Consider the following 14,972-nt stretch of genomic DNA (forward strand, 5'->3'; position numbering starts at 1 on the left):
AATCTGTGCTGGTGACAGTGTTTCACCATGGGGGAGGGAGGGACGGAAAAGTGGCATCGTTGGTTTAGCAAGCAGCATGGCTTCCCTCAAACACCCCCCATCTGTTCCCCGGGCTGTGTCTATTTAAGTACGTCTTTAATAGGAGAGTGTTATAGCTCTAATCATGGCTACAGTCACAGATCTGTCCGTCTCTCTCTCTCTCATTGCTCTCTCTTGCACTCTCTCTCCTGCCTTAAGCATGTACCCATTTTCTTTTCAGGGGAGAGAAAAAAAATGTTGTTACCAGCCCTTGCGCAAACGCCTCCCCCCCCCACTCCCCTCCACCCCCAATGATGAAGATGAATTAATGAGGCGCTGACGAACTAGCAGCCACAAACGAGCAAAGAGAGCTTGGGAAATTAGATGTGAAAAATTAAGACATGCAGAGGCAGACGCGGACGCTCCCGGAGTTGTGCCCAAATGTACCAGGAGCCCCGCAGAAACACCCTGGGTACTGCCGTGTGCCGTCACACACCAGCCATACGGCCATTTTTCATCCGGGGGTCCACAGGGAGTGCTCAGCGGAGTTACTCAGCAAATAAACCCTGTTGTTTTCTCGGGGAAAAAAAAAGCGGAGTGTATTATTAATATCTGGGGAATTGACCTGTGAAACAGTGAAGGGCTTAGCTCTGTCCTTCTCCACCCTCGTTACCGTTCCCTTTCTCCCCTGAGACTCTCCCGGTCTTTTCTCTCACATTTCAGGACACATCTCCTCAGTGGTGCACTGTAACGACCACATCTGCACCTGGTCCCTGTGCATATCTCCGTCTCTACAGTCTGTAGCAGGCATCATCAAAACAGGGTCCTCAAGGGCCTGAATTTCCACCCTCCCTTCACCTGGGAGTCAGGTGTGAAGTCAGTCTGGCCAATCAGTAGCACTAATTATTCACTTAATTACCCAGGCGAAAAGAAAACCAGAGCCAGGTTTGGATTCACGGGCCAGATTTGATGACCCCTCGTCTATAGCCTAAATCTATTCCCCTGCTCCTCCTCCCATAGCGGAGTCTTAGAAGCTGCTACAGTGAATGTCTTTCTCCAAGCATTTCTCAGCCCACATTTTATGCCTTTTCATGCAATCATTCATCTCTCCATTTCAAAGGATACATTCAACAAATCTCCTTGACTAGGCCCCCATTAATTACAGAGTGATCATCCTTTGCTGGCTTCTCTTTGTACGCTCTACATTCCCTTCATCCCATAAGACTTCTGCTGCCCTGCTCCTCGTCTTTCTTCCTGACTTCTCTCAGGCGACTCGGCTGATCCATCCCCTCTGCCTGTTCTCTGTTGCCGCTTGTATTCCCTTCACAACAATCTCCTCTCACACCACGTTAATCACTCCTGCCATTTCTACCTAAAGCCCTTCTCATCCCTGAAGATCTTCCTGTAGAACAACAGCGCCGTGCCTTCAATATCTCTGCTTCAACATTTCTAAAGGTCTCAGATGATTCTGAAACGTACCCCAGACACAGGGCTCTAGGAATCAAGCTCCCGGTTTTCAATTAATGAGATATTTGGCTGTTTTTCTTTTTGACAGTAGCCTGCATGATTCAACCTACCATTTACTGACCAGCCCCAGGACTCAATCAACCACACTTAAGGTTTCTGTTTTAGGGCATATGCAATTCAGTCTAATTCAAACAAAGTTGTGTTCTATGCAACCAGCCTTGGAGCTCTTAAAGACTGAGAAATCCAAGAAAGGCAAAAAGGTGCGGCCACAAAATGATGGTGCCTGTACTAGAGGCGGAGTTTTTTAAAGAGCGAATAAGCTTATACTTTGCAAATAATCTTTTTGCATGTCATCATACTGAATTAATTTCAAATCTTAACAATAAGCCTATTAAAGTGGTATTCCGATTCCTTTCCCACTTTTGCTTTTGATATTTTGGGAAATGGATTATTTTTAATTTAATACTGACAAGAAGGAAAAAACATTGGTATGTCAAAACAAGTTCTGCAGAGCAAAAGCTATTGCAACTTCTAACAAATTAACCTTTAAAATGTTATTGGGTTACTGTATTCCTTAAAAGAGATTAACAACTCAGCAGGTATTTGGTGGCATTCAGATGTAGAATTATGATTAAGGAGTCCAACTTTTAACCAAATGCCATACGCTACCTACTGCAGCTTGCACCTGGATAAAATAATTAGCAATTACAGTACCCCTGCTTCCTGAAGATAAAACTAGTAGAAACATACATCTCCCTATACCCAAGTATTAAGCTGCTTCATTCTGGCTAAAGCATTCTATCATGCCTTGTGGCACACATTAGAATAAGTGTTCTTTTTTCTACCGAATACAAGTTGCTTGTCCCATCATTAAAGCAAAAGGAGCTGTAAGCAAATGACCTTGGACCGGAACGTACTAGAACACTGATATCATTTAACATTCATTCCTATAAAATACTGCAGGGATAGGACACCCTCAAGATGCAGTTTTTTTTTCCTGCCAAGTTAATGTTGGAGGAACAAAAAAAGAAAACTAAGCATGTATGCTCATCTACATAAAGATAAAAATAGCTTTAAATGATGCCAGTAACTTCAATAAGAATATGTACATAACCATATTATCTATACAGTATTTTAGTGTCTGTTCATATCTCTTCAATATTGCACATCAACAACCTTTCAGCATGAGTCCTAATAGAGCTCTGTCCTTAACCAATGAAACAAAATCAATTAACTCCATAATGTTTATAGTACACAAAGTATAGTGGAGAAACAAAGTATATTTCCCCATGGTTTCATACCTTCCTGTACTATGGAGAAGACCAAATCTAGCATGAAAAGGTGAGAATTTTAAAAAGCAGACTGACCAATGAATCGCAACCAAGAGTGTCAATCACTCGATTAAAAAAAAACATTTATATTAGCACAAAACTCTATCTTAATACGGTGAGCAGAAGACACTTTGAGATAAAGTGTTGGATTAATCCAGAGGATATGACTGCATAAACCCTTAAAACAGTGTCAATGTGTTTGACTGCATCTGGCCCTGGGACATTAGCCAAATTGTAAGCATTTCGCTTGTTATGATCCAATAAAAACAACTGTATTTCGTTCATTTAAGATGTAGAGTGAGGTCCTTAAGCATTTGGACAGTGGAATATATATTTTTTTGTTTTGGGTCTGTACTCCAGCACATTGGATTTGAAATGATACAATAAATAAGGTTAAAGAATAGGCTGCCTGGTTTCAATAGTGGGCATTTACAGTACATTCATACTGGGTTAACCATGTAGGAATTTAAGCCCTTTTTTATAAGTAGTTCCCCCATTTTAGAAAGCCAAAGTTAATTGGACAAATTAATATAATTCAATGAATGCCTGTAGTCTGCAACCCATAGGCATCACCAGACAAAGCATATCTTGCCTGGCGATGCTATTCCTGGCCTTCACTGCAGCCATCTGCAGTTCCTGTTTGTTTAGAGGGTTTTTTGGCCCTAAGAATACATACACTTGGTAGCTTTAGCAGTATGTTTGGGGTCAATGTCATGCTGCAAGGTGAAGCACCAATGAATTTGGTTAGATCTGAGCAGATGTTTCTGCACAGAATTCGTCCTCCTGCTTTCATCAGCAGTCACATCATCAATGAGGAGAATTGAGCCAGTTTCATTGGTAGCTGTACATGCCCAAGTCATAGCTACCTCCACCATTTTTACCATCTTGTGGTGAACCCTCTGAGGGAATGCTGGTGTAGTGTTCTCCTTTTGGAAGTCTTTGACACATCTATGCCTACATCCTGGAGTGTTCCCGATCTGTTCGACAATTAAAAAGGGCTTTATCTTCTCTGAAAAGCACGCATCAGTCATCCAATACAGTGGCCTTTCCGTGGTCTACCAGGCTGGTTGTTATTGCTGAGCTCACCAATGCATTTAACAATGTACCAAACTGTTGATTTTGACATGCACAGTGTGTTGGCAGTGTCACAGTCTCATAATGGCCATTGACACTTCGTTGGTCCTCATGTTGAGAAACAACACGCACAGGCTAAATGCGAATGCCACACCTCAAATCAACGTGTTAGTTTTATTGTGCATGAACTAATGATGCAAGGACACATGGCTGGAGAAGAAACAGCTGAGCCGTCAATTCTCCAATTACTTTCAGTGCCCTAAAATGGGTAAATGAAAGCAGTCCGTCTGCATATTTACCTCATATTCACGGTTTCATTTCTCATCCAATGTGCTGGAGTACAGGGCCAAAACCCACAGAAATTATGTCACAGTCCAAATACTTATGGACTGCACACAGGTAGACATCGCACTTTGGCTCTACTTAATGTCATATAAATGCATCATTTTTCTGTCCTGGTAACTTGTGCTACAAATGTAAAGCAGTCTTTTGCCAGTAGTGGATTGAATAAAAATAACTTCAAAAACAGGAAGAGCATTACGCACCAGGATTTCCACTTTCATTTTCAGGGTCACTTGTAACTTGAAGCAGAATTCAGCAGGAAAAGCACCCTCCTGTGCAGAATATTCTTTATATATCTTTATACTTTATTTAATAACACTAAAACATTTCTGTGTGCAAGCTAAAGCCAATATTTTGGGATTTGTTAGGGATTCACTTCAACGAGGTCTTGCTTTTTCAAGCCAAATCCAGTAGGATCTGCTTGCTTCTTTTCATGTTTTTGCATTGCTGATATTCTTGTGTTTTTGGGAGCAACATTTTCATCACATGCAGATGTGCAACAGTAAATACACAACACATACCAACAAAAGCTGTATAAAACCTCAAAGAATATGTGAAAGGACTGCAACAGTGAAAGGTGTCATCTTTAAAATGAAATCTAAATTTTCCACTAGTAAAAACACATACAACTATGTATGTATGTACATTCCAGTCCATATGTATATGGACAGAGGGAAGAATTCTGTTTTTTGGCTCTGTACTCCAACATATTGGATTTCAAATGAAACAATAAACATGAAGTTAAAGTGCAGGCACCTTTAATTTCAGGGTATTTACATCCATATTGGTTGATCCATGTAGGAATCCATTTTTATAGATAATCCCCCCCATTTTATGGGACCAAATGTAATTGGAATTCCCAGCTGTTTCTTATTAGTCAGGTGCATTCAATCACTTCCTTAGTACAGGTATAAGAAAGCTTTCAGTGTCTGGTCTTGATTCTAGGCTTTTGATTGCATTTGGAGTTATTGGCATTTGTCGACATGAGGACCAGATTGTGCCGGTGACAGTGAACGAAGCCATTATGAGGCTTCATTCAACAATGATGCACGGGACACTGATGTACACCTTGAAAATGTCTGATGTCAGATTACCAATTAATCAGTAATGCCATCCCACACAGGTGACATGGGATCAGCCATCCCCATGACAGAGCCAGGAAGAGGTACTCTCACACTTGGCTCGATGAAATATTGATCGTAACTCTGTTCCTAAGCTTTCTTTTGAGCACCAAATCAGATTTAAGCATTTATTATTATCAAATATGTTTTTGCGTCATGTCTAGTCTTGGTGGCTTGAAAATGCAGTCCTTGCACGTACCCAAGGATAAATAGGTCTGTGAGAAACTCTGAGTTTAATAATGGAGTTACCTGTGGCCCTGGGAGAATGTACTGCATCGCGATGAAGACAAAGTCTAATCTTGGTATTGTATCCAAAGGTCTTTTATCTTGCATTCAAGTGTTAGAATGTGAGGTTGGTTACAGATTCATGTAGGCTATATTGCATTTTCAGGTTCCAAAATGCCTGCTGGACATTTTCAAGAAGAAGACGTGATGTCTGTACCATTAGATGATACTGTACTTCAAAAGCGCATTTCTTTGTTTCTAGCTTATAGTATTGTAAATTCCCCCTCTGAAATGAAACGTTTGCTCATGCTGACAGTTCTTCAGCGACCAGTCTATGAGCTGTGATGTCCTATAAAAACCGAGTAGCAGAATTTCAAGAACAAATGCAGAATGAATAATTCAACCGAAGTAATGTTTTTGGCAAAAAGTTGCACAACACTGAAAAGCACCTTGCTGTGCGATTCAATTCTCTTTACTGTATGGATTCACAATTTGCTGCTTCATAATTTCAGTAGCCATTCCTTTCATTAGCCCTAGGCTGAAATTAATGTAGAGTTTAGAGCGTCAAACGATGGCACAGACCAAATTGAGAAATGATCACTTGGACATCAAAGTCAATACCCACCTACTGGCATGGAGGCAGTTGCATGTTCTTTGAAAAAAATATGTGAGATGTGAAATTACATGAAAATAAAAAACTGTAAATGGCGACCTGTTCTTTCACACTTGAGCTAGTTTTACTAACCCACCCCCAGTGCTGGGAGACCCACAGCCACTGCAGCCTTCTCTTCCAGCTGGGAACCTAATTCAGCAAACCACCTAATTCCACACATTATCTTCTCAGCTAAACGAATTTAGCCTCTCTCCCCGGGTCCTGATTGGTGGTTTAAAGGGAGCTGGAAAGAGAGGGTGGCACTTCATCCGCCCGAGCCTGGAGTGCAAATTACAGCCGGGGAAGCGGAGGCCCTGACGACCGTTCTCCGTCCGCAGATAGGCCGCGGAGACGGCCGCTTTCACCCGCGAGGGCGGAGCGGGTCGCCGGTGGTCCTCTGCCCGGCCGGCGCGAGCGGAGTTGTGACGGACGCCGGCCCCGGCGACACGCTGGAACCCGGGCTCCGCTGGCACCCTGCCACCCCGCGCGCGGCCCGAGAGGCGGCCGCAGATACGACACGCTGCCACAGAGCGCATAATCGCATCCCCGCAGGAGCACTTGGCCTTTTGTAAACGATGCATCTGCTTTTTTCTGCGGCTTTAATCAGCGTTTCATTCCCCTCCCGCCAGCGAGCCGGCTGCGCTTGACAGGAGACATGGCAGCAGGAGAGCTTGCCGTTGCCGAGGGACACAGCGAAGTGGGGGCGGGGGGGGTCCGTGAGATTTGGGGGTGGTTCGGGGGGCAGGGGGAGGGGTTTGGACATACAGATACAGGGTGAATAAAAGTGTGTCATGTCTAACCTCATTACTATCAGACCATTGGGAGAGATGACAAACATGGGAGAGGGTTAAATAGGGTAAGAGAGATAGAATTTGAATTTGATTGGAGATAACGGGATAGAGCGGAGGAGGAGGGCAGGGAGGTGGCATGGGTGACTCCAGAATGAAGGGAGGGGGATAAAGGTATGAGAACGGGCACGTGAGATAGCATTTTGTAGAGAGGGGGTTCACAAAGCACAGTGGTAATTACACAAAGCACTATTTAACCTTCCCAGCTTTCAACAGAGAGAGAGAGAGAGAGAGAAAGAGAGAGAGAGTGAGAGGAAGCTAGAGGGAGAGAGAGAGTGAGAGGGAGCTAGAGGGAGGGAGAGAGAGAGAGAGAGAGAGTGCGAAGAGCACTAGGGAAACACGAAAAAATGAGAAAGCAGAGTGAGAGAGACAGCTGGGGATGTCACCGGATAATCTCTTAGACACCAACACTTACCGCTGGAACAGGAAAGAAAGTGCGAAATGGAGGGAGATGACAGAAAGCTAATTATGGTTTCAAAAGCAATGCAGTCAGGAGATAAGATGGCTTGACTTTCACAGAGTGAGGAAAAAATGTTTTTAAGAAGCAGCCAATTTAAAATGTGCAAAACTGGCTTTCGCTAACTGCGAGCAGAAATTCCCGCCATTGGCTAAAGCATCTAAACAATCTCCTCAAAGCAATAATGTGAGCCTTGGCGTGCTCACGTGCGTGCATTAAGAAACAAATGGGCCTGTTGATGTTAGGAGGTCAGTTGGGGCGCAGGGGTGTGACTGGGAGATTACTGGAAAGTGAGCTCAGTTCCTGCCTTGTTTGCCAAGTGCACTGTGTGCAGGATTTTCTACAGAGAGAGGGAGGGGGGGGAGGGAGGCAGAGAGAAGGAAGAGGAGTGATGCAAACAAGAGCAGAGAGATAAGATGAAATAACCTTTCTGTTAAAAAGCCCCATTGCTCTCTCAGTAATTGCAGTGTGCCTCTCTTCCTGCCCTTATACGGCGATGGAATGCCAAAGTGATGACTTGGCACTGGTTTAAGACCCAGCTGCAGAGCTGCATGCAAACATTTACAGAGAAAAAGCTAAAGACTCGTTAGACGAAAAACCAGAAAAGTACAAATCGCATCGACAAGGAAAGCTCAAACACAATTAGCCACATAACGTGTGAACCATGACATCAAAATTCCCTCCGAAAGAACGGAAAGGGGCTCACAAGCGTATGCTGCCTTTTCCCAGCCATCTTCACAGAAAATCTCACAACATTAAGGGGACACCAGTTAGATACGCCTTATACCAGGGCCGGCATCGACACCCCCTGGATTACTAAAATGAGCTTGTGAAAGAGAATTTCCCGATTTTTCTGAGGATTTAGACAGCATTACAACATGTGAAGAAGTGGCTGAATGGACCACACACCAGAGAAATGGAAGACTGGTCCAAAATCCAACAGACTGTTCCCTGGAGCAAATCCACCAAACAATCAGAACAAATAGCACACCAGCAGGTCACCCCATTTCACCGTTGCGTGGCTGTGTAGCCAACTGAAACTGAAGTTGGAGAGATCCCAAAGAGATGAATGGCATGGCACAAAATAGCCCAGCAAGAGTGTCCCCACTGACCTCCGCCGCTATCTCATTCCCAGCAGAAGGATATCATGTTCCACGACAGGGCAAGAAGGCAACGTTCCCTTGGACAGAATTGGGGGAGTAAACCCCCTGAACATTTTCTGCGTGACTCACTCCAGGAAACGAAACTAAATTAAAATCAAACGGCAAAAATTATTGCAGGGCAATGAATCCTCCAAGTTCCCGGAATATCTGGACTTTAGCCAACACAAGTACATGTGCAATCCAGATGGAATGCATTGCTATCGACTAATGCTATGACCAGTCTATCTAATGACTAGTTAATCCTAGGATATTGGACCCATCGCTGCTTACACACATTACATTGCTTGTCGTATGAGGTAGATCCTGTTAGGTTTTTGTTCATTCTCTTTCCTTGTTCATACATTTTCAGTGAGGTGAGCAGAATTCCTCATTTCAACCTGGTCTTTTATTCACTCGCAGAAAATAAATACTAGATGAATGCATAAAAACAGTTCTCATTCATTTTAGATAATACCAAAGCCAAGATGCACTCAATTCAGTCTAACTATGCATGTGTTCCTATCTTGTAAACATATAGGGTTTAAGTGGTACGTTTAATAGTTTCCCACCCATTTAGACCAATTTAGGAAACACCACATAAATATTTCTAAAAGCTTTCCAGTGCTTTCTAAAGGGAAAAGAAGCTTATACTCAGTTTAGTTATGGCATACTGAACATGCTTTTTACAATTCTTTTTCATTTTTATCTGTAAAGGTTTTACAAATGCTTAATGTTTTTTGATAGTTTGTACACCAAATATAATACAATACAATTGCACTTGTTTGCTTTATAGTCACAATTCAGAATAACTTCAACATTTACCTTTAGTTAAAATGAAGCAAGAACATTATAAATAATAAATAGAATATTTATGGAATCTGACAACTGAAACTTCAACATAAGGCTCAACCACGCTCACCATGCGCATACAATCATCGTAAAATTTTAATGAACTGGGCGTTGTCTATAGACACATAAAGCAACTGTTTTTGTATAAACGATTTTATTGCCTTCACATTCCTAAATTTGCCTCAGAAGAATCCGATGGAGATAATTCTATGGAAGGGGGCTGAGGTCATTTCACAAACTTCTTGATTCATTAAACTCATGTACAAACATGTGTAGTAAATAGTCGGTTACTACCACCTGTTGAACACTCTTGTCTACTATTTCCACAAACTGCACGCTACTGTTGTTGACATGACCTATATCTATGTATCTTGTTTAAGAAGAAACACTATACTGAAAAAACGTTAATTTTAACTGCTTTCAGTCTCTACCCCCCTACTGTTCAAAGGCGACGCGAAAACGACGCCAGCAGGCCCCACATTGAAGTTTTCATTGAAAAGGTCTCCATGGCAACATGGTTCAAGCTCCTTTGACCCATATAAACAAACCAAGCAAGAAATAATATAGAAATAAGATTTTCTCTTGCGGCCAGATTGCATAGCATTACTTAATTGTTTTCAGTAGCCTATAAAGAAACAGTAAGTATTAAGCTATTTATTCATTGCAACAAAGTGTCCACGCAAAACGAACTGCGTAAAAGAACAATAACGCTTCATCTTGAAACCGCGTTACAAGCTCGTATAGCACACACTGCGATACACTTTCCATGAAAATTGTGCGTGCACTCTTTGATAATATAGCGTACGTTTCAGCTTCGCAACTTTCGGTCGGAAAGGTAACGAAACTGCACTTCACTCAGTTTCACTAGGGAACTTGCCGATTTCCCACACAGTGCAAAAGCTATCAAAGTTCTGGATGACTGCAAATATGGCCATCTCTGTTGATCTCTGCCGGTGCAGTAATGAATAGCTCACTATCGTCTTGCTAAACCCAAAAGGGCGTTCTTCAGTAATTCAAGCAAACGGGACATGGCAGCTTCCTAGTGTTAATTCTTTTCAGAAGCATAGTCTATTTTACAATTGCGCATAATCCTATGAGTACAAATGTAGCTAATGTTTAACATGGTCTCGTTGTCTATAAAAAGATTCGATTTATCCAAATCCGTAAACCGGACAAACTGACGGCTAGCTAGTTGCCTACAGTCAAGTGTCAGACGCGTCGGTGCACCTGGGAAACGGCCCTTCTAAAGTCCATAGAAACGCACATTCTTCCAAGCGAGTTTGTGAGGTTAACAGTCGCATTGCTCACAATGACCCATGAAAGGCATATTCGTATGTTTGTAATGTTACAGATTAGCAGATCCCGTTTCACAACAGCTTTGGTTATTTATCACATAATTTGCGAAGATGTGGAAGTCAAGCCTCTACTCTAGGAGCAGATCCGCCGAAGTAAATCGGGTCTAGGGGAAAAACGTGTGACAAATGTCCATAGCTAACTACTGTATCAGGGGACGGGATTTCCTTCCCCCAATGCTAATAACTAATTCGCTATAAAGGACGCAGTAAAACTGAACAAAATGAATGCAACACCGGCCAAAACATGCAGCCACCATGTTAAAACATGAGATAGCCTAATCCGATCCCAGTAAACAACAGGCTGTCAGTGACAACACCCTGTTGCGTTTCTTTCTTCCCGTTACAAATTTCTCAAGTGGAAATAATGGAGAGAGACATTCGAAAGAAATGCAAACAAAAGCAAATGGGAATTTCTTGTTGATGTCTATGTCGGAATGGGGAGGAATACGGAATAGGCTACATAATCACACCTGCTGGCTCGTCGTAAAAAAATATCCTAGGAAGCCGCACCTTGAGTTAAACATGGCGTATCGAAACTCAGACAGATAGTGTAAGCTAGTGTAAGATAAGCGAACTAAAGATAACAGGTCAGAATATACCTTTCGCCATTTATCGTAACGCAAACGAAAGCGCTGTGTGTGTGTGTGTGTGTGTGTGTGTGTGTGTGTGTGTGTGTGTGTGTGTGTGTGTGTAAAAATGAGAATCATTACATCGTGCAAATCTTGGTAGTGCTGTATAAACACAAACGGAGCTAAGATGCATTACAAGTTCCCGTTTTTTCGCCTATCTAAAATATAGCGGAAACGCGATAGACCATCACATTTTCTTACCTCCAATTATGAAGATAATTAACCCTATAGACAGCCCACAGTTCTTCCTAAAGTCGAGGCATTTTCCAGCGTAGTCTCTCGCCATAGTCTTCCACTGGAAAGTGCGAACATACAATCCTCACCAGCACAAAAACAGAAGGTCTGTATTTAAAATATGTATTTTTCTCTTTTTCCCGATGATCTATTCAGACGGGATATTCAACAAACACTAAGCAGAAGTTGCAGTTTCGCGCTCCCTATTCCCTGTCGCGTAGTTGTCCGCTCTTAGTGTACCGTTGCTTTTGGGAAATAACGGTAATTTGAACTCCTTCCCACCCGATCACAGGCTCGGTTGCAGACGGGGAAAATGCACACAGGTAGCTCCAGTATACGAGAGCGTCGGTGCGGGTTACTATACGCGCCTGGACACTAAGCTATGTTCACAGTGCCGACTAGTATTGACTGTGACTCTGCCTGCACGTTTGCCAGTGGTTTAGTGTTCGTGATGTCACTAAAACGTCACCGCACTTAACGTCAAGATTTACCAGGGAAGTTCGGGAACTTCCCATGGACTGGGAAGTTTCAGTGACTTTAATAATGGATTTGTGCCTCACAATTCAGCTGGGGATGTCTACGGTACTATTACAGTAATGTATTTCCTTATCGGAAAGGCCTATCGGTTTCGTAGCTATTTACTTTTATTCCACTTTTTGTGAATTCGTCGCATTTGAGAGCCCAATTCACTTTTTTTGATTAAAGTACACATATGAGTATATTAAACATATACAGCACTGTAGTCGATATCAGAGGTCAAAGTTTGAGAAATATCCTTTCTCACGTCTAAATAAATTTGCCTTTGTAAATTCTCTGCCAAATATGTATGAATAAGCAAGGGAACTTTTGCCCTAATATTTTATTAATGAATCATATATTTTAATTGCCTTTTCTTCTCAGTGGTGCCAGAAAATGAGTGGCTAAAACGATGGTTTCCTTCGGCAGGGTGAGAGCTCTTTGACTGATTCTTGCTCTGTGCAAGATCAGCTCAATGCTAATGACACTTAAACAGTTAAGGCCCCATGGCTTAATGAAATCGCGTATCGATAGCTAGCTTGCATAGGATCGACACATCTGTGGCACCGATTAGTGCCCAAACTGTGCTCCTGATAAAACGTCCTGCAATGGTGCTATCAGAGACTGTCTTGCCCACTTGTTCAACTCCACAACCGATTGACTTCAGAATGTTGCATGTGACAGTGGTGTGCTTCATTCATCCAGTTAGCTACCCTTGCAATGCTGCAGACTTACAGGACCCGCAGTAGATTAAGCATCAGGCTGTTTATTCTCAGAACATTTGTACATCACGCCCACCACAGCTATCTTTGGTAATGACTGAAAAACCATAGCTGTAAACTCCTTTGCCTCACAAAGGAGGTGGGGACAGACATGTGTCTGGGGCTTTCTGTAAAGTTAGCACGCCAGTCAGGACACGACACCAACAGGCCATTTTCCGAATGAACCCTGCGGTCAAAATATAATTCCGTCAGAGAGGAATGGTGTTGGATTAATGTGATTACTTCTCAGGAGGAGGGCATAGTTAGCAGCACACTTCTTATCCACGGTCGCCCACTTTGTTCTTTGAAGTGTTATTCTCTGTTTGGCCCTCCCTTCCCATTTTCCCTCCTCAGTGACTCTTCATCTTCCTTCCCACTCTGTCATTAGCATCCCCCAGCTCCCACCCATTCCCCCTCTCTCTTCTTCTTCTCTCCATCTCTCCCTCCCTTGTCTTTATTAGCAGAACTGTAACTAAATGTCCATCTGGTAATGGTGTTCCACGGGGCAGACGACACTGTTCGTTTTAATTAAATACATTAAAGGGATGTAACAATTTTCAGTTCCAGAGGGTGAAATCTCACACTTCCCGAAATACCCCCCGCCCCCCGCTCTTTTCTTCAGTTCAGTTTATTTTAGGGGCTGTGAGTGTGTGCGCACGTCCGCATCTGTGTGCATTCAAGTGCCTGTCACAACTGCTATGTGTTTTATTCTATTTACTTGCAACACAGGATTTGTGAAGTGACCTTCCAATAGCGTCTCCACTTCAGTGGTGTGGTTTAGTGACTGATACCCTGAACTGACCAAGCAGCACTTACACAGTTTCGGAATAGAGTCTCACGCTGCTTTACAGTGGCTCTCTCACCAACTTCTGAATGCTCTCGAATTTCTATGTACCTGACATTGTACGAGCAGATTATATACCATACACTACTACTTATACTACTTATTATACACTACTTGTTCTCAAAACACAATGCGTGTATTTTGGGGTTGGTGATCTCAGCATTATTCACCGACTTCTCCATATATTTCACATTAATGCCACAGTGGTGCTGGTTCATCTGCCCGTTTATTGATGCTTTCCACGTCTGCTTCTCTCGGTCCACCACCCACTGTGCTGAGAAACGCAGTGAGAGGCTCCCATTGATCCGGTCACATCTGCAAAACTCATGCTGCATGTGCTATTGCCAGAAATAGACACACAATTTCACACCACACAGAATTGCTGACATAAGTTTTGATATTATTTCTAAAAAATGATATACACTTGATGATTACACACACTTACATACAAATGATTCTGCCGTGTAGTTTTCAGGTGTTTCAGGAGCTTTCTTCCTCGGTGGGATCCACGGCCTCACTTAGATCTTATCAGGCTTATGTAAGTCTTAAAATGGTTTGTTTTCCAGGAAGGGGACTGAACAGTAGGGAAGAACAAGCACTTCTGAACAAGAACAGAAGAACTGTTCATAAGAAACATAACATGTGAACCAATAATGTTTGCCATTGCAGAACGTAGATTTTGTTGCCACGGAACCATTTCTGTGTGAATTTTGAGGTATGCTTTGGGAAATCATGAGCTGAGAATTGGAAGGTTCTATCTGCCTTCTGGGTAGTTTTGAGATTGAGCTTCAAAGATTCCAAAGTGAATGGGCTCCAAGCAGATAGGACATTTACAATTTTGCGTGCAATATTTTTGTATAAAACTTCACACATGTATTTAGTGACATATAAGTAACGGATCTATGACACTTAACTCTTTTTTTTTTCAAAAATGTCAGTTAGAACCTTATAATTCTCAGCTCACAAAATTGTTTTGCTTGAAAGTCCACCTACAGCCAAGTATCAGCCTTATGGTAGTGGCAACCAGACGCATCAAGCAAAATTGCCTGATAATTGGTGGAATCCATTATACTGTAACATTGCATCCATCCATTATTTCATTGATGT

General features: G+C 42.5%; 1 protein-coding gene across 2 annotated transcripts in view; it reads right to left on the reverse strand.

Moving 5' to 3' along the window:
* LOC133136813 (poliovirus receptor-like) overlaps nucleotides 1-12,153 on the reverse strand; it is a 63,254-nt gene extending 51,101 nt beyond the window's left edge. For both annotated transcript variants that reach the window (XM_061254569.1, XM_061254567.1), the window contains exon 1: nucleotides 11,712-12,153. In XM_061254569.1, the coding sequence (XP_061110553.1) occupies nucleotides 11,712-11,796 (85 nt within the window). In that variant the 5' untranslated portion in view covers nucleotides 11,797-12,153. The remainder of the gene's footprint in view (nucleotides 1-11,711) is intronic.
* Nucleotides 12,154-14,972: the final 2,819 nt, after the last annotated feature.

Source organism: Conger conger, chromosome 9, assembly GCF_963514075.1.
Source record: "Conger conger chromosome 9, fConCon1.1, whole genome shotgun sequence".
NCBI classification, from domain to species: domain Eukaryota; kingdom Metazoa; phylum Chordata; class Actinopteri; order Anguilliformes; family Congridae; genus Conger; species Conger conger.